The 26,560-nt window shown below is 44.4% G+C and overlaps 1 protein-coding gene across 1 annotated transcript in view; it reads right to left on the minus strand.

Moving 5' to 3' along the window:
* Nucleotides 1-12,276: 12,276 nt before the first annotated feature.
* The window catches only part of T265_05312 (hypothetical protein), a gene marked incomplete at both ends in the record, with an annotated part of 75,717 nt that continues 61,433 nt past the window's right edge, over nt 12,277-26,560 (minus strand). Inside the window, 5 exons of the mRNA XM_009170295.1 lie at nt 12,277-12,799; nt 16,490-16,643; nt 17,526-17,687; nt 17,710-17,886; nt 19,099-19,260. Of these exons, the coding sequence (XP_009168559.1) occupies nt 12,554-12,799; nt 16,490-16,643; nt 17,526-17,687; nt 17,710-17,886; nt 19,099-19,260 (901 nt within the window). The remainder of the gene's footprint in view (nt 12,800-16,489; nt 16,644-17,525; nt 17,688-17,709; nt 17,887-19,098; nt 19,261-26,560) is intronic.

Consider the following 26,560-nt stretch of genomic DNA (forward strand, 5'->3'; position numbering starts at 1 on the left):
ATATATATATATATATACCTACTGTAATAATTTTACTCAACAAGCAGATATTGTTAGTGCTCCCCGTTTTCTCGTTCGTACAGCTAATTTTCGGGCTCTAGTAGAGCATTAACAAAAGTATGATTTTTCGACTTAATGTCAGAGGTAAATGCGGAAGCAGCCCGATAAGTTAAAGTCGAAGAGGATTTGGAACAGTCGGCTGGCTTGTCTTGCACCAATGAACGTGTTGAACTCAAGTGAAAGCTTGCTCTGTAGCCGTAACTACCCAAAATGGGAGTTGGTACAAAGTCTTTATAAGGGATAAAAAATACAGAAAAGCCCGTGGCGGCTGCCATGCGTCGCCACAGCTTCTGGCAATCGATAGAGCCGGAAGGATCTCCCGGTCGAAGAAACTATTCAGGAACCCGTCTAAAATTGGGAGATGTTATGGTCAGTGTATCTTCAACCTTGGGAGAAGTACGGTTTGATTCTCACCAATTTATCCCTTTACGTAATATGTCAACCTGCCAAGGTGAATGTTTGGCGCTGCAACCACCGAGATCCCCATACTGATTTTCACACGATATCCTCATTTTGTTTGCAAAAAGGGAATCACCTTTAACATCCTTACAATTCAACTGATGTTCTAATTTCGTTCTAAATAATTTATGGAATCGTGAAACTGCTCACCAGGTCTTCCAAATTACAAGCAGCAGCTCATCCCGTCCGGGTGTCTTACTGTGTTGAAGGGTATTCCTCACGCTAGACTGGAGATTGTGTTCCACTCGTGGTCCGGTTAATACCGACGACTACTTTAACGCCTTCAAAATGACCGCAGAATCCGCCTTGAGGTGTTGTACACACACTTGCAAACTATTTTTTTTTGTCGAGAGACTCACCTGGCACCCAGCTGAATCTCCCGTTTGTGATGTTCTCTCAAGTGGAACATAAGGTTGACAGAAACCCGGGGACTGCGCCTACCTCATGAGCCCCAAAAAGGGCGAAACCGATCGTGTGTTGTCGAAGGATTTTCAGCAACCTTGTGAGTAGTATATCACAAGTGTTGTATACATGTTTCAATAAGGTAGGCTCAAAAACTGGTTTGAAAATGAGTGTGCATTTCACATGGCTGTATTTTGTGTACACAGTGTACGTTAGACATCCAAATTCCAAACGGCCTGAGATGATAAATTAAAGTTATCAGTTACTGAGAGAAGGTTTACGCTGACCTAGGATGATGGATACAGAATACTGTTGTATGTTCGAAGGCCCATCGATCAAAATAACAACTATCTCGCGTGGCGGGTTTGCACGATGGTTTTGGTAAATCAGTTGACGCAACTTGATTTCACGGAATTTCATATGGCAAGTCGTCTAGTTATGTCTGTAAGGCGAATGGTGCATGACCTAGCCATGCTTACCTTCGTGTTGAATAACTGACCTCCTAGGCCGCATAATACGGGTGAAAGGAGACATTTATTAGAAACTGCCAACTGACCAATTACAGACTATTGGACAGGGGAGTAAAAGTCTTGCATCTTATTTACACACTGAACATCCATCTTCTCTTGAACGCGTCTTCCTCAACTTTCCTGGACTATCATTGACTGTTGCTCAAGTCCAACCAAATGCTACAAAGCGACTCCAGAAATTCCGCAACAGAGCTCCCTTTTCAAGAGATGCAAAGCGAATTTACAAGAAAACATTCTGCTCGCATGCCTTGCTCATCAGTAGTATCACCGTTACACGCGTAGTCGACGCTTCATATCAACAAAAGACCCCTTCATGAACATTCAGAGACACTGGCAGTGGCATGCCTTTATACAAGCTATTTTGCAGGCGGGCTGACAGGAATATCGGCTTAAACAAGTTCGCAGAGTAGTTTTTTCCCTCAGAATGAACAGTAAGTTGTTTTTCTGATAACTGAAATTCTCAGAGGAAACCTCGGATGGAAATTTATGCATCAATTCAAACTTTTTATGAAGTCAAAGAGATGTAATTAGTTTCTATGTTCTACCGTGTCATCTCTCTTCAGTTTGACTTGCTTGTAAGCCTCAGCCGGTGTTGATGCGTTTGCTTCAAATTTCACGTCCTTTTTTGGAATTGGTTCGCTCCGCTTACAATGAAGACAACCGTCCATGTATCCATGTGCTCATCGATCTCCCGTCGGACTTTTTAGCTTTTTTGTAGGATTATTTGTAAGGTGATCTTCCGACCGTCCTTCTGTATTGGTAAGGCTTGGCAACGAAGGGTGAACACTGTTTGTTGTAGACAATTTGACAGCTTCTCGCATTTCCTCAGAAGACGGAAGTTTGGATGTGAACGAACATCTGGAATGAATTACTCCAGACTTTGGGCGTTTTTAGCCGGTACGAACGTTGTCGAAAACATTCGACCGCCATACGTACGTTTTCCGTATCGCAGTGGAGTGACCTGACAGGAAAGTATTGCTGCACGCGGGGTTCTCCATTCACTGTGTTATTCCTGGCTTCACGCCGTACCCCCCTAACCATTGGATAAAATTGGACTGTAAGTATAAAACTTCTCCCGGATGATCTAATGGCATCAGGCAACCTAACTGTTCTATGGTAGTCGGGTTGCCTGGCTGAAAGGGGAGTGTGCTTGCTAGTAAGCCCTCTCATTTTATTCAAACGTCACATAAAAACGTCCGCACATATGAATGTATAACTACGTTATCATCCAACTCGCCACTGCTCACCAATGCCCTCGGGATCATCCGTCCAGCGGCCGGTCTTGGGTGGTTGATAGTTTGATTGGCGCACTTTCCTATGTTTAGCCCCTGACTATGCCAGGCAACTTCACAAGTGGTGAGTATAGTTACACTGTTTTCTAAACGTTTATCGGCCCTCACAAGCAACCAGCTGTTGGAACGGATGGAAATTAACAAATATTTCATGGTATGGTTGAGCACTTCTTTAGCCTAAACCTTCGGCTGAAAGTCACCCCGCTTGCGTGAGATCTCAGGATGCGAACTTTATCTACGATTCCCCGTGCTTTGGATGAGTGATGTGTGTACTTTCCAGGTTACACTTATAACCTTGGAATCCACAGGTGATTGGTCATATCTGTGATCAGTAAATCAGCATCTGAAAGTTGCTGACATTACTAAATAAATAAATAAATAGCCTAACAAAAGCCAAATATATTGGTATTCTCGTTTTTTCAATGTTTTTTTGACATCAAACCATTGAACATCCTATAGAAACATGACTCAGCTTAAACTACGAAGAAATGCCACATGATTGTGATTGAGTATAGTTTAAACCGCAGAAATCAATGAGACGATATAGGCACAGTGTGCTGTCTTGGGGTGTCTGCTCAACAAAACAAAAAGTGAAGTCTTCAATTCTGCGGAACACTGCTGTTGATGGACTTGATAGAACTGATTTTCAGGAGATCTTCTTCCCTATAAAGCCTTTCGGGATAGGACGAAAACTCGGCTGTGGACGTGCAATCCCACCTCAACCGGGTAAGAAAACTGTCGGTTACATACACCATCCAAACATCGTTCAGTGTACAGCTGTTTCTCTTCTTGCCAATATGCAGGGAATCAAAAATAATGGTAACTAGGATGACGATGTTGCGGAATATAAGTCGCTCAGTTACGCTACTTTGTTGCTGGTTTGTTCGTCGAGCTTGAAAATTGGCTTGCGTAAGTATGCTCCACCTCTTCTGCCTGGGTGAATATATTTCCTGAACAGTACCTAATGACTTTTAAGTGACTGGCTGATCACGAAGTAGCTTTCGTACAATTTGATTGGTCAGATTGGGATGTGAGTTGCTTCGCGATCTCAATTCCCTGAATCTGACTGGTTTTCCGGTTGGATTGTTCTGTTCCTCAGTCGTGATTGGTCCCTCTCCCCCTTGCTCCGTAATGGGATTCGCTTCCAACTGACTGGATGAATACATAATAGTCTATTTTAAAAAGTTTTCCTTCTTCAATCCGATCGGTCATTTGGATTTAGCTAGGTTTCTTGATTTCCCAGGTGCTCAGAGTTCAGCAATCATGTGGCCTCCTGAAAGAAAGCGGTACACCACAAAGAAATCAAGCAATAAGCACATCAACATCGAGTTAGTCTAGTAGCCACTGCGAGCAAAATATATATGGTTGCTGAACTCTGAGACGGGTGAGAAATTAGACAACCTAGCAATCAAAAACGGACCCATCAGATCACAGAAAAGAATGCGATAAAAACAAAATCTTTGCTCCCTTTTATTAAATCGAATCTGATCTGAATGAAGGGGGAAATCTACTAAATATAGAATTTCGTTCACGCACCCAATCCGGTGGAGGAAAATCACACTACAGCCGAAACGGAGAAAAAACAGTCGAAAGAGTGGTAACCAACGAACCAGTCACGTTCAGGGAATCAAGACCACAAAGCAACCCATATTCCAGTCTGGCCAATCAGCCAATCATTTCGCAGTTTTTAAGATACTTTCAGGAAGGAGAGGAATACTCGCACCGGCGATATCGCCTCGCGTGGTGATGAATTGTTTCCAGTTCAGCTGCCACGCTCGACGAACAGATCAATAACTAAGAAACAAACGGCTTCGTAAATGTTGCTGTTATTATACAGTTTTGTCCACATTCTAAACCACCCAAGTAACCTGATTTCGAGATTAAGACGGTTCGTCAAAATCGGATTAGCGGCCGGTTTCCATTGAGGAAATCCGTAAGGTCCTGTGAGTAGTCGACTTGACGAGGTTAGAACACAGTGTTTCTGGTTGAGCGGATACTCCTTAGGTGTGTGCGATTTAAAATGACCTCTCCCCCGCAAACAGGGAGATGGTGCTGTGGAAGGATGGCACAGTGAATCTTGACGGACGGTGCGAATTGAGGTGGGCCAGTCAATCAGCATGTGATCCGGTGAAATGCTTCAGTGTGTATTGTTGGGCGAGTAGGCGAACGAACAGGTGAACGCAATATTCGGGTTCCTCATATGCACACAAGATTTATCTTGAGGGCTCGTACATTGAAGGATGACAGGTTTTTGCGGTAAGTTTAGGTCTACTAAAACCCTGATTCTCGAATCTTTAGCCCCCCCCTGCGCATAGAACCATTGCCTTCTCATCTTACGTAAAGTATGAAACGAAAATCCATCAGAATGGCTAAAACACACCGTCTTATGACATCCTCTTCTGTTCTGAAAACACCCACCTTATGAGTAGTGTACAGGGGAATCCCCCAAGTGTCGTTTAGTGTGAGATCTCTCCGAAGAATAGTTTCGGCCGAAATAGTCACCCAGCATGAAACAAATATTTGCTGGTAATGCAACAACCGTTGTCAAGTCCATATGTGCTGAAACCTCCAATCTAACTTTTTATAAATCAAACAGTTACGTAAATGAATTTTGACTATGTTCGCAACAGTAAGTGAATTTCTATCGATATTCCTTCCTTGCAGCTTTGTTCGAACATCTCCTTCACTGTCCCGCTGAGGAACGCTGCTCCAAGGAATGGCCCTTTTAGAGACTACCTTGCACCTCACATCTGGGATCCAATCCGCACTGACGAAGCTAAATGCCGGATATCACGCTCTACGACGCATTCTAGTGAGCTTAATAGTCAGACTTGGTAAGACATACCTAACCTTGATTGTGGTGTGTTCTATTCTACAGACTGTGGTTTAGCACGATGTGGGTGACCTTTCACTCCGGAAAAACAATCCCAGCAGTTTGTTTGTTGTTTTTGGTGTTCCCAGCAGTAACAACAGATGCAAAAGGACGAAAACAACCGGGTCTTTTCACAGTAGGAATACCGGACTTTCGGCCAGGATTGGTTGAATAGGGGGATTCGTTTTATACCGTGTAAACAGAATGGAATTACGTAGTCATCTGCTTGACAATACAGCTCAGGATAATACAATCTACTGGTTAACAGTTGACACAAGTTTCAGCAGTGCTCTTTGAAGGTAGACTGGAAACAATAATCAGGTAATGGGTACCCAGATACTGTAATGGTTAAAAGAGTCACTCAATAATGAATGTTGACAGGAACGAAAAGAAGTTCCCAGTCGCCAGGTAGTTCAATGTGCAAAACACTGCCAGCTTGTGCAAAGTGAACAGGAAACCACTCATCTAATCAATATCTATGCTTCCCCAGGGATTCAACCATCAATATTTCAAGATCACAACCGAGGTGATCATGATCTTCAATGGAACTCCTTGATGACTAATGTACTAATAATAACAATAATAAAAGTTGTACTAATAGTGCTCGCTTAACAGCGGCACCCGTACTGTTCCTAGCTTCCGTTCTACCTGAAGGAAGCGTGAGAGCTTAGATACTCTCATGTTGCCAAAACCTAGACAGTAGAATGTTGAGGTTGGGCTTTAATCACAGACCTCCCTCGAGTATGAGGATAATTACTATCCCCATGGCTGGGAGGTGTCTAAAAGGACCCTAAAATAAGCACCAGACGATAACAAAACGTGTTCATTGAGCGAAAATAGTGGCACGCCAACTGTAGAGTGTATTAGTGCATAGGTGAGGATAGCCATAACACAACTCAGAAGGTGTATGCACAAATAAAAGTTTCTAGTATGATTGACACTGGAGGGTTGCAGCACGTATAAAAATAAATACAATGCGAAATGGGAGCAAGTCAAAAGGGAACTTATCGTATGCGAGAGTCCCTTGGTTAAAGTCCGGACGGTGGGAACGTGTTTTCTCCGCAGTTTGGCTGCTACACGTGTTCCATAGTTGTCCGTGGACGTGGAGTGTTCGGCTGACTCTTTGCTCCGTGCGCGCGTCCGAGTCTGTGTGTTGACCGCGTTCGGTTTCCCTATATGTAGGTCCGTTCGCACGTGCGTGGGCGCATCAGCACGTGATTGCTTGGTGCGCTCACTAGACGGTGCAGACAATCGACGTCTGATGAGTGTGACGTGGTTGTGGGCATGAAAAAGAGACAAGTCTCGTGATCCAGTGAGCGAATGTGAGCTGAACAGTCAAGTGTGTGGGTGACTAGGTCGCTACAAGTGCCCCGTAAACGTTCCAAGGTTGGCGGAAGTGAGGAAGTTGTTTGAGCAAGATTTATCGTTCACTTCGGCACTGCTGAATTGCTGGCCCCAGTTATTGTCTTCCTCAAACGCTAGATGGGATTAGAAATGGGAACGAGCTATGATCGGAAACTTTGCGATCCAGTACGAAGGGTGGGTTGGTTGAGCTGATGAAATTTCGATCACCGGAGATCGGGGAGACATAGTCAAGCGCTGAAGGCGACTGCATATTCGGTGCACCCATATTAGATCAGTCTGGTTGTTTGAAGGAACGGGAAAGTGAGTAACTTTGATATGGGAGCGCCACTGACGGTAAAATTGCATCATTTTTCCAGTGTCGTTAAGTGTTTGGTGCCCCATTAGAAACGCGGTAGTTGTCAGTCCGACGAAGTTTACAGGCTATTCTTTTTATACTTGGCTATTGGATCATAAACTATCCACTTCTAGGACGCTTCTACTCAACACAGAACCGGGCGAAAAGTACTCTGCGAAGTAGGCAGTCCTCTGGTGTGAGAACTACTTGTTTTCATCAGCGTAATCCTGTAGGGATTGATAGGTTGTCTCTCCTCGAATCACATAGTTTACCTCAGTATTGATAATCCAACATTCCCAACAGACCAATCAGGTGCTACGAAGATACAAACTGACGGTCTTATTAAATCCTGCGCCCGCAGAGGTCACGCTTTTGATTCATTAAGCAGTATTCGTCATGATGACATGATCTACACTTTGCCTTCGAAAGACAGACTGATTTGTATCACCCATATCCCATGGCAGAAAGAAGTCTGGCGTTCCCAATTTGGAGCATTGACGTACTATCCAGACAGTGCACTGGGACTTACATGAACGTCCGATTTAATTGATTTATTTACCACGTCGGTTAAATGGTATGCAAGCAAGAGGTTTGTGTTCGACTCCATCCAGTCGTGCACCAGAACCCCAAACTTTGCAAGTAGTAAAAGCGCACAAAACTGTGCGGTAGAATTATTTAGGTCAAAAATTCCTAAAGGATCTTGAGGAGAGCGGTACCGTCCGCGTACGTAGAGCCGTTGGTGAACGCTCAGGGAGCAGTTCGATCTCCTAGGTCTCGGAGATAGACAGAGTAGCTTCAAGCAAAATGTCAATAGCAAATATGAAGAGGAATAGTGGGACAGGACGGCCTTGTCTTACATCATTGGACGGGGCCGAACCAAGGCGAAAGCTCGATGAAGACCCGTACTCGCTGAAAGAATTTGGCATCTAGGGCCTTCATAGGGGACGCCGCCAACAAACAACCTTTAGACCAACTAATGTTGAACGTCTGTTCGAAAGCCTACCTATTGTAATGATGTGGTCGGTATCTCCCAAGCTAAATTCAGGTTGACTCTCAAAATGGCAAAAAAAAACACCTAGCATTGTCCAGAAGGGGCGGAAAATTACATCATAGCTGTGACCGTTGCCGAAAACTAGACGACATAATACTTACTTGTTTTTTGGCCAGTCTTCTCTTAATTTCCCCAGAATTGATTGCTTGATCATTTAGGTCCGACATGCCATTCAAGGAGACAACATTTTTGCAGTGAAATGAACTCATCGGAACTTGCAAACCAAGGAACATTATTGCGACCGAAATGGATTGGTTCAACATGCCTGTGAGGCACGTTTGCACTGTTCAAGCGTGAGAGATAGAACAGCATTACCTGATGGCCCTTGAGAATTTAGTCTCGACCTTACGGGGCATCATTAGTGACAAACTACCAGACACATACGCGATTTACTGGGATAAGCCCTGAAAATTTCACAGAAGGGTGTCTATGGTTAAGAGTTTTTGCGCACATTTTTCTGGTTAACATAAAACAAGGTGTTCTGGCCGAACTGCAGCGAAGACAGCCTGTCGGATACGAATGTTGACGGGAATTCGGATTGAGACGATGGGGGTTCTACCCGAGGAAGTGACTCACAATTCACTTTGACAGAGGTTACAATGAAAGTCTTTGTGTTGAGGCTTTTGTTGTAAGCACGTGCTGCAGTTGTGTCGATTGACAAGGCGATAAGAAACTTCATCCCATGCACGCACAGTGCTGATATTTTAGTGGTTAGGATTTGCCCGCCGCTAGGGTAACATCTCCTAAGAATAATAGCACATTGGCGAAATGCACACATTTGCAACTTAATTTGGTTTGTCGAGAGACTCACCCGGAACCCAGTTGAATCTCTCGGTTTTGATGTTTCCAGGCGACTGAATGTGCTGCACCAGTCAGCCTCATGTTTCAGTAGCTACGATATTCAAGATATCGCAATACATATATATTGTTGTAATTCACTACCCATAAGGTTGCTGAGGAGTTTTCAGCAACCTTATGAGTAGTGCATCACAAAAATAATAGCACATGTTTAACACACCGAAGTCAGCAAAACCAGCTGAGACATGTCTGATACGCACAGGAAACTGAAAATTTCCTACCAGTCAGAATTGATTCGCCATTTAAGCACTTGTTATGTATACTTTTTACTACAAGGTGAAATTATATGACAGGCTGAATGAGGTGGTATCGTAAAGGTCTTGCTTCCTTTATCTTTTTTGCAAATGCCTCTCTAGCGTAAATTCCGGCCTAACGGATATAGTCAAAATAGACAAATAAGGCTACTGCCCAAAATCAGTCTGGAGGATCAGGCTAGACATGATTTTGGTTTTCCGTTTGCCTTCTGATATGACAGTTTATGCCTCCTTAACCCCAAAGCAAACGAATCTAAGCAGCATAGGACATTAATTAATTTAACAAATGTGGCCACAAGGTTTGAATGCAATTAATCGATCGGCCGATCACAATCGATAGACCGAATGAGTGAGCAAAGATCACCCAGCTCTGATCAGTCGTGAAGTCTTAATATCATATCAGTGGCTGCTGAAGTGATGCACGTAAACACTGGGGGCACCATTTGTTCCATTTTGCGCGAGTCTGTTTCCTCTCAACTTGTGATACCTAAATCAATTCAGAAAATTATACCTAGAAGCAACTGGACCAGGCTTTGAAAAAATCACCCACGAATGCGTGAATGGAAGTAAATAATATCGAGGTCAAAGAATATATGGGAAGTTGGTTAATCTACTTGTGTGCGTTCAAATTCTTGGCGAGCTTAAGCATCGGTTGAAGCATTTTCCTGACAATATTATTAATGCAAACATATCTGATGAAAGCTGAAAAAGCTGTACGGTACTTAGCCGTCTCCCTATTTGTTGTGTCCTCAAGAATAACTGAGCTTTGTGTGTAATAAGAGGATCGGTGTTTGTGGCAGCGATTCGTAAACTAACGGGGAATCGCTTTTTTGTTTTTTCTCCATGAGTCCATTTCACCAAAACATGGCGACTTCCTTGATGCCATCAGTAATGATGGATTTGACATCTTCATCGACGCTTATATACCTAACCATTGTCTTTTTATTGGGCTGAGTTCGACTGAGAGCCTTTAATTCCGGAGAAACAGCCGGGAGAAGTTCCAGAATGGTTTCTAAGGCCGCTATTAAGAAATAGCGCAAGGCAGATTTCCATTGGGCTACAAATTCGGATGTTAATTCTTGACTACTGAGCACGTTTACAGTAGTGTAAAGTAAAACGAATAAAAGTAATGCCAGCTCCACCGTACTTCAGCACCGGTACCGGTGAAAAACCGGAGACAAATAATATTCTGGACGTATCCACGCCTTGAGGGGCGCTACTTGGGAGCTAATTGGCTTGTTAGCGTTTTCGGCGCTCCCTCTAGTTGAAAAACGTCCCTAATATACCACCTCGATATCACAGCTGATTGCATGGCCAAGTTCACGCAAGCTGCCATTTATTTCCTCTATATTATAACAGTCATAAGTTTCTTCATACTGACATCACGATCGCTTGGATAGTCCGCTTCCTGTCCTACAGCGATCTTTGTAGTTAGCGCACATCAAATTCTACAAATACTGCGACCACCCACAGTATTGCTCGATCTTTTTAACTGGATGGGATATGAAGCCCAAATTTGTGTGAATGAGAAGATAAAAAATGCGGTGCATAAAGCGAAAAACAGCTAGCGTGGACGATCCATCTGTGGCTGGTTCTTCAGCTGTTCAATTTTATTTCGGTTTACTTGCTTTCTTCTGAGGCTGCCGACAAAACACATATCTTTGATGCTACTAACTTCAACAGCAGTAGTTCAATATTTAAAACATCACTTCTTCATAGCGAACTGGCTCGGTACTGTTCTCTGGCCACTCGTGTTACAGAACGCTGGTCGCAAGGTTGCTTAAAGTTTCTCGCCGACCCAATACGGTCTTCGACTCAATCTGTGGACATGGTCTCCAAGTTTTCACGAACCGTTTGTTCCAACCGAACACCAAATTGCACGTAACAAGTTTCTCGCCGACCCAATACGGTCTTCGGCTCAATCTGTGGACATAGTCTCCAAGTTTGCACGAACCGTTTGCTCCAACCGAACACCAAATTGCACGTAATTAGCGAAATAGTCTAGTCTGAAAGTAACCCTACTGTAAACGTGAGACTGAGCAGGTGAGTCCTCGGTTAACGCCCAGGTAATTTGCACATGATCATAGTTCGACACTTGTGTAAAATTTGGTGTTTAAGTAGAACATAAGGTGGATGGAAACTCGAGGACGACGGCTACCTGATGAGCCAGAAATGGGTGAAACTGGCATTGCTTTCTGATGGTTTTGCAGCAATCTTTTGTGTACCATCGTTCCATATCCCAAAATATCTAGAATATCGTGGAAACATGCACCACATAATTTGAATAATGACAAAAACGAGAGATTCGCCTTAGCATCTCTCAACGTCAATATAATTTGCAAATGAGTGTGAACTTTGCCCCTCAGCCTTGCTACAGATTTTGTTGGGAAGAAGAAGAGGCCAACACATGCTTGGTCAGAATCAACCAAAGTTGAATGGGAGACCTTCCACGCATCTAAACTGATCTGATCTCAGAAGCAACCTACCACAGCGATCAAACATAGCGAGGATGTGTGAACAACAATCCAGTGATGATTAGCACTAACCTCTCGTCTGTATGCTTACCCGTTTGCTCCCGTTCACACCTCATTTCCTCAACCGAACATGACACCTACATTTTGAAGGACTTCCGGACTCTATTATCAAATCATTAGCTGTGCCGTTCCAGTGTTCCCCCTACCGAAAATCCGATGTCGCTGCACTTGGATATTGGACACTTGAGGGATAGTTTTTGGACTAAAAAACGATTTGGGAAGCCGGCGGACAGCTCAACAACGGCTCAAAACGGCAAAGTACGCATAGAGGTCATGTTGTCCGAATGAGTGTAAAAGGCATGTTTATAAAAAAAAGCACACAAGCGGACGTTCCGTTTTTAAGTAACAATAAAATAAAATCTGTGATAAACATCACGCAGCCCCGGAAAAAATGTTGCTTTTCTACGCACAAGTTTGCGGAGTGGCATAAACTGGTAAGATTTACTGAAGCTTGTTGGTAGCTAAAACGAGATCCAAATGACGTGTTGTGTGAGAAATTGTCTTTTTCGTTCGCTGAAAAGACCTGCATCACAGTTGGAAGTTTAAAGATCCGTCGAACGTTGTCTCACGGCTTGTTTACAAAGGATGGTATGCGCATTCCCGTTGGCTATACCGTTGGAAAGATGTGAACGATTTTGCGACGGTGTGGAACTGCCATTTTTCACCCTGTTGGTATCCTCAAAGTGATTATCGCGTGTTCCTTCCAACTGACCGTCCGGATTCTCTCGAATATCCTCAATTTCTTGCAGTTGACCAGTGAGAATTTTGAATAGGAGAAGCAGAATTAACTGAATGGAACGGAAGGATAAAGTTCGATTAAACTATAGAGTGAAACGACTAATTTGGAAAAAAGAAAGCGAGAATCTAAGCCACATCATTTCCATCTGACATGTGAACACTGTGTCCGTTCAAAACCGACTTCACCAATGAGATCACATTACGTCAAGATGGAGCGCTATTCACTCTGCTTGTACAGATGTCTGGCATAAACTCGATTTTTAAAAGTAACATGTTCGTCCCGGACGCCCAATGGCCCGACAACTTCGTGAATCCTAAGCCATGCTACTTGCATTCGCTTTATGGAGATACTGGAGTCGTTTGAACTTTCTAAATAAAGCCCATCCAGAAAGCGGCTGCTCCTCCAGGAGAGATCTTACTAGCATTCCACCCCATCGGTCACAAGTGGGCATGACATCTCCCTTTGAGAAGGACTAGGATCTTCTTCAGAAAAGCCCCACCAAAAAATTGACCCCCGGCACCCAAAAAAGATTAGAAAAAAGAGGATATGAAATGTGAAGATTAGAAAAAGGAGGATATGAAATGTGTACTTTTAGTTTTTATCGAAGAGGGTGAAATTGGGACATGTCATTAATCATTTTTCGGTACCTTTGCCTCCAAACGAACTCACACAAGTAGCTGTCCACTAAAGATCGGTGTGTGCCGCATTGGCGTTTAATGTGCATGTTGTAGGCGTGCCCTGCGTGGTTTTCACGGCGAGATATTAGCATTTCATCGATCTCGATGTGTAGACCTGGGCCGCCAATAACTGTTGAAGTTTGCAAAAGCCGCCAGGTGCAAACGTCGCGAAGAAAGCTCTTTCAGTCAACAGCGGTCGTGTGGCTAATAGATATTTTCTCTGAACAGAATTTGATTTTTGTCAAATTTTTGGACCAGCAATAAATGAATAGAATTACTGTCCTAAACTCCATCCTAGACCGCTCCAGCCAAGTTCCCTTTCGAAGACCGATGTATTGCCGACACTGTCGGGCATTACACCTCCACCTGTCAGAAACAGTTGAAAGTGTCATTTGGTGGCCATTCTTGCATAAACGTTGATGGTGGCTTTGCAAAAAAACGCATTGCCGTCTCCTTGTCATGAACGACATTTGAAAGCGTCAGAAAGTTAATTTGAGGTTTTATGTCCGAACGGAGAAATTTTTTGCAGAAAATGGTCCTAGATGCGGATAAGGGATTGTTTTCACCAAAAACAGGTCAAGGTTGTGTGCGTACATTAAATTAAATTGGAGCTGGCAAAAAGTGGCGGGGCTTAACTTTTCGCACATGCACCTTTTGCGTTGGTGGCGGGGCTTATCTGGAAAAGATCCAAGGGCTAGTCCGTTGGTAAGGAGCAAAGAACTGCTTCCCCCCTCTCCTCACAGAGATCGTTCTACACTTTAGAGGAAGTGAACACTTTTTAAAATCTTTAAAACATCTAAAATCGTTATGAATAGATCCAAAAACGTAGTGTCAGTAATGGCATTAGGTGAGCCATGGTATCGTGACTGCCCATTGGCCAGAATACGCAAAGCAGAAGCGCGTCCGTACACCGACAAAGTGGGTTGATTGAGTGTTGAGTATGATAGGTCAGTGTTGCATTCTATTCAGCATGGTTTGGTTCAGCAAGGTGACAGACTGAAAATAAAAGTACACAACCATGCAGCACATGTTTTGTGTTACGCCAGAGATTTGGTGAAGGAGTGCACCTCAGAAGGTCGTATATCACAAAAGCATGAAATCGTGCCCGTTTACCAGACACCACAGAGCACTTGGGAGGATGAAATGTTCATCTCCCAGCTGTTCTCACCATTTTCGTCGTGATCAAATTACAAAACCACGAAGGTGCTGGTGTGAGTGTGACGCTAAGGATCACAAGTGGATCAACTGTGAAGGTCAAAATACAACAGGCACAGCGGTGTGCCGATGTGAATGCTGTTTACGATAGCCGAACGAAGGGAGGCATTTTGAAACGGACAGCGATCAAACTCCGCATATAATTCCACGCGAATTCAGGTCGATATTATCAAAAACTAAGGGTGTGCGAGTTCACCGGTGGCTGGACGTGTTGGTATCTCCAAAAACAGTTCATTTCCCGAGTTATTGCCAAATTATCTTTCAAAAACTTTGAATTTTTAAATTTCGTGCCTTTTCCGCCATGTTGCACCTCATTCCAAAAAGACCGCGCCCCTTTCCTATTGGCCAGTTATACTTTGTGTGCGCTAACTGACTTATCTCTCCCCAAGGTCACCCCAAGGTCGCTGTAATCCGCTTTTAGCTGAGGCAATAAAACCCCCCTTCTGAAGGTCTGGTCTTCTCTCTGCGCTGAGAGTGTTGGGGCTCACGTCATAGCTGGGGATTCGTGCGCTCGTTCTCAGGTCGCGTATAGCCGCGTACCCGATTCCTGTACATAACAGGAAGAGATGCCGAAGGCATCTTCTTACAAAAAACAAGGTTCGCCACGGTATATTCCCGGATGTAGCTAGTCTTTCAGACCATACGGCATGATAGAGTTCTTTGGGGGGTGAGGATACAATCATGTCTCCAAACAAAATATGCATTCTGAACCGCGCAAGTGAATAGGATAATATCAAGAGCTCCAGATGTTCCACCCGAACGATTGCCATTTGTGTGGCTGGACCAATAGTCTAGCTTTTATTGTAAAACGGGTAAGGACAACTCAGATGCCTACCTCCCCGGAAATTTGACTAAACACTGCGACCAGACGGCCGAAAGTAGAACCGTGTCGTCCAACAGTACAATAGCCAGTAGAACCAATTATGTTGGGGGCTAAACAGTAGCTTTCATGGTTCACTTTTCTGCCCACAGCTGTGCATTGCCCATGTTTGTGCTTCATGTAAGGTCATACAGTCGTCTACAAGAAAGTAGTGATGGACTGGCGTGCGTGGTCAACGTGATCAAGTCCTTTGGGCAATTCAATAACCGATGGAAACGCCCGACCGCGATCGAAGGTAAGCCCCGGCCAGAAGCAGGTATATTAACACTACTCAACGCACAACCACTCACTACACATCACTACTCTCCCGCAAGGATGTCATCGCGACTGGTGATGAAACGTTTGCAATTAAATTGCCCAGCTCAGTGAACAAACCAACGACCATCTACGCTACCTGAGCTATCAACCTTTTCCTCCGTAGTTAAATTACCCATTGGATAGTCTTGAGACACTTTCTATTCCAACTGACATTCGTGTCAGCCATGAGCGACTGCTCAGCGTTGTGAGAAATCGTTCACTCGTAACATCCTTTTGATGTATAGCTACCATTCCACCAGAACAGAAGCTGGAGGGCTTGAATACTGCTAAGCTGCCTAAGGCTGGACAGGAGCAGTTGAAATGCTGTGGTTGAAATTAAGCTACGGACCATCTGGTCAGTAGGACGTTCGCCCTTTAAACACTGGGCTATCTCAAGCATTGTGATTAACTCGCACTTGGACGGGGTATAGCATCATTCATCGCGTTGACTGGCTCCTCGAATGACAACTACTCAGACAGAAAGCCTACTCGCTTCTTCTTCGCGCTAGCGAACCGTCGCAGGATGCTGAAGGTTCCCAGTAAGGACGAAACGGACGCACACTGTGCTCCTCGGTTTTTCTGCTTAGATTAGCTTCAACTAGACGATGAAATCTCTATTGGAATAGTTGTATACATTGTGAAGTTATTGTGTGCGCGGATACAGACTTACACCAAACCAGTAGATGTGCAATATTTGCAAGATCCACAGCAGGCCATTGAAAGGAACAAACAGATTTTTGTCGGTGCAGCCAAGGTAGATGAACACACACCAGTTGCTGGAATGAAGCACTTTCAGTGGTACCAGTAACAAACGGAAGAGGAACCTAAGACAAAAGGGGCAAGGAAGAGAGAGAAGAATGAGAACCTTTTGACTGGAATCGATATGAGCTCACGACAAAAGATGGTGTGCTACCAATCGTCAGTCATTCCGACCATCATCATAAAAATCAGAACACGCCATTCAGATCACATGACCCGGTTAGAGCAACCAAGTTTTATCATGGAAGATCCATCATTGTAGTCTTGATGGACTAGTGATACCCAGGCACGTTAATGACAGGCATGTTACCATGTATAACTGTCGGCGTTGGTGACAGACAGTCCTGACCGTCGGCTGGAGAAATGCAGCCGCCCAGACTTTCAGGAGCTTAATGCGGTTAGTTGTTCCATGCCTCAGGTTTAGATTTTTGGCCTATCTTCGTGTCAGTCCATTTATCTGTTGTGTTACGGCTAGCAATGTCTAACTTTATCACATATTCTCTTCTGCAGGACGCACGACTTATGTAGCCTGGGTTGTATCCACGCGTAAAAGACGCTCGTCTCCTTCTGGGATCACCTCACAGCGACTTAGATGAGTGGTGTAAACTAGCGCGCGCCTGTCCCCTGCACAGCAGGTCACCTAATGTTTCCACTTGACTACTTCCAGCTGACACAGCCTACCATGATCCAGACTATTCCGTTTGAGGAATCTGATGGTATATGTCTTCTTACCATCATCCACTTGTGGATGCCGCACATTCCGGGTTGTTCAGGCAGATGTTGAGACAGTAGTTCATTCTAGCACTCTAGGTATTCCGATTCCCGGAGTGACCTTTGCGTTCATCACTGCACAACTCAAATTGCTTATTGGCTTATGCCATATGGCCGTATGTTCGTGTCTCAGGTGGAGCGAGATAGCTCAGTACTAAGAGCGAGAAGTTGCTAACAGGAATGTCCCCGGTTCGAACCCGACCTCTATTTCTCGATTCCCTCTGCCTGGGTTTGGACAACCTGACAGTATTCTAGCCCTCGTGCTCCCTTTGTGTGGCACGGCAGCTAGGCACAGAAAGGGTGTTACAGCCAAATGATNGGAGCGAGATAGCTCAGTACTAAGAGCGAAAATTTGCTAACCGGAATGTCCCCGGTTCGAACCCGACCTCTATTTCTCGATTCCCTCTGCCTGGGTTTGGACAACCTGACAGTATTCTAGCCCTCGTGCTCCCTTTGTGTGGCACGGCAGCTAGGCACAGAAAGGGTGTTACAGCCAAACGATTTTTTAGTACGTAGTTCAATAATATAATGATACAACTGAGCCCAGTTTGGGCTTAACCGCCATTAAGCATTGAAGACATTTAAGTAATAAATAATAGTATGGGTGTTGCACTCATCCGGTGCACAGCTGCTGTGCAACTCCGAGGCACGCTAGCTGAGATACTGGCGGACTGTTCAAGCTTAGACACGTGTAAGGAGGTACCTGCAAATGTTTATACGACTACCGATCATCAGTTTGGCATACTTGTGGTTGATGAGCTGTCCAATTCTGTTCAACATTGGACCTGAGTCCTTCGGTTTTAGATCTCTTGAAGGGTCTTCAGCTTGCAGCTTGCCGAAAACCATCTGTGGCATTTCCCGTTCTGCGCGACGTAGTTTGATTTGACAAGTGAATCCGTAAAAGAATGACGGCTTATGATATCTGTCGAGAGACCGAGGTGCCAGTGGTTTGTAAGGGTACACCAACTCGCTCGAATTAACCACAAACGAAGGTCGTTGTCAGCCGGTGAATTACAACTCCAACATTTTTAAACAACAAAGAGAAAGGTTTGATAAACAAGAAAAACAAGTTTACCTTTTCCTAGCGATTCGCATTTGTATTTGAGTCAATGGTTGTATGAGGCCTCTACGACAAACCGTCGACCTGAACAGTTTCCGGGCACTTTTACCACGAAAAATATAATACGGCATAGTATTGTATAGCATAGTAAGGTATGGTATACACTATTATAGTATTATATATAGTATTATAGTATAGTATAATATAGTATAGTATCGTATAGTATAGTATAGTATGGTATGGCATAGTATAGTCCAGCGGAGTGTAGCGTAGTACAAACTATCAACAGAGAGTCAGAAATTAACTTTTCGTCTGGCGAATGAATTTTGTATCCGATCCCATCACCGCCAACAACAAGTGGTTTGTCAAACCAATAAACTAACCATAGTCGCCTTCAAGTAGGTGTGAATAATATTGTTACCAGAGCACAGAAGTTTTGCTTGAGTGAAGGTTGCCGTCATTGCACAACTCTATCCAATGTGGCCGTGTGCCATGAAACCAAACTGTCGCTGCGTTAATGAACAAGTCACTATCCAATGACATATAGCAAATTAACGTCAAACTACAACGCTAGCGCTGCTGGACCACGCACGTACGTGTGCACTGGGGGGCAGGTGCCAGCTACAAATGGATAACCTAATCCCTGCGTGATCAGTTGGTGATAAAAGTGCTCACAAAACCTCACTTACCATGAAAAGGCAAATGCGACGAACCCTGCATCGCCCAGATAACAGTTGATCGGATATCGCTTGCCATGACGCGTCTTGAAATAGACGTTGAGCTTGGTGAATTCAAGCAGCACATCGGAGGTATCGTGGATAAACAAGACGAGCGAGCCCATTCGAAGAAATCTCAAGGAAGAAAGGAAAAAAGTAGAGTGATGGCTGAGTGAAAGCCAAACTCGGGGAAACGTTCTCAACAACAAACGGCATAGCGCAGCCGCCGTTCACCGAAGGTCACTACATTTGTAAGGAAACTTTCTGAATTCCACACAGACTTGGGACTAAAATTATCACAATAATTGCGGACAGTCTACTGAAGAAAACAAGGGGAACATTGCGTTGCCAGGTAGCTTGATGCCACCCATTTTTCACTCCCACTCATGAGCTTGTCGGTGGATGAGTTCATTATGTTACTGCGCTGAAGCAACGGTGTATCTTTACTACGAAGCATGAAGGCATACGGCCAGACGAATATCAAACACACACTCTCAACCGACCCGATTTGCTCAAAGCCGGAGATGGAGGATGGTCACATCAAGGCTCAATTCTGTCATCTGAATCGGAATGGAGATGTGTATGTATGGTGAAGGACACGGCAATGGACCAGTTCCAGCGACCCCCACTCTGCCAGTTCTCGGTCAAAATGGATTCTGATAAGCCTAGCGCTAGGTTTCTTTATTCCCTTGTTCTCTCCTTTGTTGTTGGGCTTAGTCTAAAGTTGATACATACGTACAGCATCCGAGTGTCAGGCTACACCCTCCAGCGCCGATGCCGATGATGCGGTATTAGGATTGTACTAACGTGCCAAATTTTCACTTTGGGTTTCGCTCTAACTGGTCATTCACAGTTTCCCACTCGAGGCCTACGAGAAACAATGTTCTCACCAGTGTGAAAGGCTTGTTTTATCGGGCGTTCGGAAATAGGCGACACCTACCCAAGTTGCGTTAGAAGATGCTGGGCACTGGATTGCAGGTAGACGGCAGTGGCATGTATGTAAAGTGACGAGGACAGCGGTGAGGAAATCTTCTGGAGCCTCGTATGCCACTGTTACACACGAATTCACCAATATGACTCCACATGACAATCAGCAAATAAAATCATTCCACTTTAGGTCTTAGACTTTAGGATGAACTGAACACCTCTGGATACGTTAGTCAGTCACACGGAGTCATCAAACCTTACAAAACTGAATTTTCACAAACGGGAACTCTCCGCATGAGAGAACGACTCGACCGATTGTGTAGGCAATTTTCCCAAGAGCATGTAACTGGTCTGGAAGATTGAACAAAAGGGTGGTCACAGCCAAAAGGCGAAACCTACTGATCACTGAATGTTGTGTTGCTCTTGGTTATTTCGAACAGATCTTCCCTACTCTGATGGCGTCTGTCGAATAGGGCTATTTTACAGCGAAGTCGCGTGATATTTTAATCTTCGACAGAAGTTCAGTCTTTATCGATCGTATCGGCCACTACGCTTCGCTGGTTGGCCTGAATTCGGAATTATTGATCCTGGACCGGCCATGAGGTCAGAAATACGGAGGGCTAGTCTAGCCCGTTTAGTATTAGCCGAAAACCTACGTATTACCAGGCTAGCAATCTAGTGAAAATACATTAGTCTGCATGCTGAAAAAGACTTGCTACATGGGATACTATGAACACAATTTGGTTGGCACGTAGACCGCACAGAAGTAATTTTAAGGTCGCATACATATGTTTGGCTACATGGAAAGTCAATAAATTCCTGTCCGTTTGTTTCTTTTTTATCACGTCATTAACTACCAGTGAAAATTGGGGAATGCATACGTTAGGACGCTGAAAATGGCGCAGTCCAAAGCTAAGTACATTTTGCTCCCCTGGACTGGTTGTCCTTTTTTGAGAATCAGAGGTATGACGAGTGCCGATGCACCTGTGTACTTTTTCTCAAAAACCGAAGTAGTTTAATTCATCTTGGATTCGAAAAAAACTAGCTGTAATATGGACGTCGCCATCGACTGGCGTGAACAGCGGTATCGGCTTTCAGTCGAAGAGAAGTAGACACCTGTTTTCCATACCAAACTTGAAACCGTACGCCTGTTCGAGCAGACACCAACCAATTGAGGGCTAGCGGTCATGCTGAATTACACGTCTAATTGCAGCTACTCATGAGTAATATGGAAAACGTAAGCGTCCAAATTTAGGGACCGATTGCGGGCACACCAACGTCGTAAGAAATAAAACTTTACAAAAAGTACGTTTCGTTCCAAGTTTCGAGGTAGCTCGTCAGAAAGTTGAAGATTATGAAATATTTTCATTGCGCTGAACATGACGAGTCAGAGAACTTATTGATCGGTAACTGCGGACTTCACCCGCTCACGCTCCGCAGCCAAACAACAGGGACGGCGAAACGACATTACTGGTGACATTGCTCATCATCTGTCATTGAGTTTGAAACACACAGGACATTGGGTTTCTGGGTCCTGACCTTGTCACGTTAGGTGTGTAGAGGGGTTGTTGAAATCTACCTATCACGTCCGTATTCGCAGGAGCCCCAAGGATGCGAGTGATATTGGTACTCATTCACCACGCTTTCGGGAAGGGAAAAGTATTGCAATTATGTGCTAAAGGGACCAGAAGAACTGCACTTTACGCGCAAGACACCGAAAGTGCTCTCACGGTGTGAAGATCAGCATGTTGTCACGTTGAAAACGGGACATAAAAAGAGAAGCCAGTTTCAAGAGTCATTAGTCGTACAAGACAAAATTTCCGTTTTCCGGCTAGGGAAAAGACCCCCCCCCAAGGATGGTAACAAGGAGTGCATGAGGAATCCAGGATCACAATAAATGCTTCCATTTTGTGAAGAGTTGTTCGTCAATTTGAGTGGGGAGTCAAGAAAGACTGCGTATAAGACAGTTTTGCAAACCTAGTAAGCCTTATTTTCTACAATGCAGGAACCCACAGTTGGTTATGAGTCACAAACGATAAAAAAACTTGAATGAATTGCCAGTTCGACCGGCGAAGACAATCATGAATTATGGGCAAACTTTCTGTGTTCAAATATTCGCTAATTCCCTCTGCAGATCGGCCAATTAATGTACGAAGGTGGTTCTTTACGGCCTTCCTATCAGGGAACTACAATTGGTTCTCCTCAGCTGCACCATTATTGATTACCTCATTTGAGAGGTGGCTCTATTTCGAGGGGACAAAAACACCGTCACGTGTCATGAAATGCATACCACCAGACGAGAAGCACTGATTCAAAGGGTTTCATCCCATAGAAACTAGAATTCGTCTAATTATAAATGCATTAATTGATGGTATCCGTTTAGCCGCGTGCATATTTTATGAATGTTGATTTTTTCAGGTCCTGTCTGTGAGCCATTTTGAACCACACGCATTAGACGTGTAGACACAGCCTTTCAAAACGGAAGTTGTGTGGGATCTGTGGAATGAGTAGGCTGCTTTTTCACCGTCAAACTTTCCGACGTAACATAAATGGACGTAGCGTGCCGTCGTTCGGAAAAAACACGAGCACCAGTTTAGACACAGCACAGGCATGTAGGCTATCATGCATGGGAGGCCGGATAAGTAGGGAAAAAACTTCGTTTTGGAATTTAAATCTGTAATCAGGCCAAAAAAGAAACAGGAATAAACGTTCTGTGCATTGGTTTCTGCCCAACCACAACCAATGGGAAACCCAGTCTGTTGTGCCCTATTTAGCTCAATCAGTTGAAAATTATATATATATATATATGACTTTCGTTTTCTTTGGAATTATCAACCTCCCAGGTGGCACGTATCTCTGATCGTAAAGGCATTAGACTCCAACTTTTATTCTGACGTGTCATTGGAAGGTTGACTCACATGAGATATTCTAGTCTGAATAGCTGCTTTAACAAGAGCAACGGTGAATTCGATGTAGTGGGAATGATTTGTTTATCAAAACAGCAAGTTTTTTCTAGTTGTGCACAGTTCGAATTCGGTAATAACTGGTGAGATTGGAAAAAGAATTCAATCAACCAATCAATCGACTGGCTGTAACACCCTTTCGGTGCCTAGGTGCCATATTAACGAAGAAAGAATGACGGCTGATATGCAGATGCTCAGGTCTTAACAGCAGCAGTCAAGATGTTGAGGTAATGCTCAAACCACAGACCTTCCGAAATTTCGCGCACTAACGACTGAGCTATCCCGGGCTCGGAGAAATCCTACCAGCCGATCCGATTGCCATCTCTTCAACCATTTATTCAAAAGCTCGATGTCATCATTTGTTTTACAATGGCCTTTCAGGACTACTTTTGAGTACCCCTCATCTGTTGCACTGTTTGTTTGACGAAGGCACATTCAGCTACTTGTCAACTCCCGACAACAGTAGCAAATGAGCGGCGATCTTACTAAATTAAAGTTAACCTCCAACCAATGAGAGTTTTCGGTAGGGATCAAAGGCCAATTACACGAAAGCGCTAGTTAGAAGAACCGAACGGGGCAACAGAAAGGGCCTTGATTCTGTCAGAACCGATTTACTTAAAAGTTTATAAGGTTGGAGAAGAGCTGGGTTACCGAACTAAAAGCCTACACGTCCAGTTCTAGTAGGAACTGAAGCACGGAACTGAAGGAGGCAAAGTGTACGGGTTCGGATGAACTTCACTAAGCAAACAAGGGGTTCCACATGAGAACGAATGTCCAAATACTTTCCACAGTGCGCCTATCAATTTGGGATGCTACAGTCATCAAAGGCAAAAACACCAGTGTTGACACTGATACTTCAGTACCGTACAAACGTTAGGTTCATCTAATTACGCTTACAGCTCTAGAGTGGGAAGAAGAGAGTGGGTGAGGGAGGGGACCTGGTGCTGGCCTATGTCAAGCATACTGAGGTGACATCACAAACGCTTGCTCAATCAGACAACCTGCAAAGAAACCGACATCACAAACGCCAATGACATCGATTGACTGCCATTTCTTGCAACGTCTCCAGCCAATCATAGTTGGAGTCGAGGGGACCCCATTCTGGAAGGCGTACAACATCAACAACACCCAAACTCTTTGTGATTTGCGAGGTAATGCGCTGTCCACCTCGTGGTTTGCCCCATCCTGAAGGAGGCATGGAGAACAATATTCGTCTTGGTAGACGGTGTTTCGGCAGGCGTAGCACATGACCGAGCCATCGTAGTCGGTGACGCTGGATGTTTTCCCTGATCTAGGTACCTGCCGCGCAACTAAATACCCGTTTTCCAATTACCTCATTACTAACACGCTGACGCCATCTAAAACCAGCCACGCTTCTGAGGCATCGATGGTCAAAAATCTGAAGACGCCTCACATCATCTGTCCGCAGAGACCACGTCTTGTACCCCTAAGATCTCATGATGTCTATTTTTGACGTCACAAGTGACGCAAACTAGCAAACGTGATTCGAGCCTTTGAGAATCTTTCGCTGACTTCATCAGACACATTTCTGTCAGAGCTAATACAACTATGACGTATGAAGAGTTTTGCACAATCTCCAATGATTCTCCAAAGCCCTTCTCCCACCGGACAGGCTGCTTTTCCATCAAACGTTTCTAACAGGTTTTTGTAGCCTGACAGGATTAGAGACTTTTGTCCGCCTCATCCTGCTACTCTGCACATGTCATAAACAAATATCAAGTTCTCTGAACAGACCCCGTCGGTGTACGTCAATTGTGTCGCACTCGACATATCAGCATCAACAAAGTATGTCAGTTAGGCCAGTTTGTTTAGAACATGGTTGAGTACATATGGCGATGCACTTGGGTGCGCGTGTCATGGTGTGGTAGGGGAGGACAGTACGCAATCTGCTACAGAAGTCACCTCATCACACACACACACAACCTCAACTGATGCGAAAGACCAGCCGTCCAATCGCTTAGCGCGCCGATCAGCTGATCATCCTTCCAACTACTGTAACGTATTATGCATAAGCCTTTTCGCAAGATTCATCTTTGTTTTCCTAGAGTGGCTTAGTTTTATTCGACGACCGAAGAAAAAAATGGTTCAAGCTCTGATTGGGGTGAAATGGCCCAAGTGGTCAGAGTGCGAATTTACTGACCAGAAGGTCCGTGGCTCGAACCCGACCTCTGCATTACGACTTTTCCTGTCTCGGTTTGGGCAAACCGGCAGTATCCCGAACCTCGTGCTTCCTTCGGGTGGCATGGCATTTAGGCACCGAAAGAGTGCTACGGTCGAACGATTTTTTAAGCTCTGCTGTTAGACAACGAATCATTTGCTTGATACAGTTCAGGTACGTTAAACAATTACAACATACTTCTACAATCGTCGCTAGTCTTTCGAGGTAACACGAGACGACTCGATCGTGCACCGTTCGCGTCTAACGTGCCGAAAATAACAAAATGTTTCGAATTTACACAACTGCACTGCGGAGCATGTTAAAGTAAAAATATTCGATGGATTTCGTACGACGTAGTGAATATTTCTGTGAGCGACATTGTTCACGGCAGGCATGCAGTTGTTCACAACTGACACGGTCAACGCCGTGGGTGTTTGGTGATTCGGCATACTAGCGTTGTATACGATGTAAACGGAGCCAGGTGAAGTGATTTGACATAAAAATCCGTAAAAGAAGGCGGCGTTACACTAGTACTGTGAAGGACGCGGAAATCGGGATCATAACCCACGATGGATGCCATACACTACTCCATCATGGTCGATAGTTGCGTTAGTTCAGACGAAATAATTTCGGTGGAACAGCGGTCACAATAGTCTCAAAAAGAAACAGGAGAACGAAGCTCTAACCGCGATGGAACTGGGCGTAAATAATGCTATAATACGAGAGAAAATCGATTTCAGTGCGCCCAGAGCAAAAGCGTGAAAACCATTCAAATGAGACTCAAAGGAATAAAAATTGGGAATAGCCGATAGATACATATAGTAGCTAACCGTTTTCTCACATATTTCAACGCTACAAAACTGTTCCAAAAGCACATGCCAGACCAGAAAGGGAATCCTATATCCACTATTAAAATTAGAAACTTATCAAAATTCAACTCAGAGGGGATGTTTAATTGTGCTGCTGAGTTCACACTTTTATGCAGCATCTTGTATTCACCTGATGAGACCTCCGTCGGCTAGTTCACTCTAACTGCATTAACAAGGGACGTTTCCCCAGGTGTACCATTGAGGCGACTCCTATAATTTTCCGTGTCGCCGCCACACTTTGTGGGAGTCAGTTTCATTTATCAACCTGTGGATTCATCTCAATGACAACTGGCTGTTCCGTGGAAGTCGCGGCTGTTTTAAGCTATGGTCCGATTGACCTTGAAATGACCCCTTTATTCCGACACAAAGAGCCTGGACCTTACCGTGGTGTGACAGTTTTCGTGCTGGGTGGTGTTTGTGTGACATTGTCATACCAAGTTGCTTAGAGGCTTGACTAACACAGAATCCTGGCTCTTTAGATTGACGATCAGAAATGC

This window comes from Opisthorchis viverrini (genome assembly GCF_000715545.1).
Source record: "Opisthorchis viverrini unplaced genomic scaffold opera_v5_98, whole genome shotgun sequence".
In the NCBI taxonomy this organism is placed as follows: domain Eukaryota; kingdom Metazoa; phylum Platyhelminthes; class Trematoda; order Opisthorchiida; family Opisthorchiidae; genus Opisthorchis; species Opisthorchis viverrini.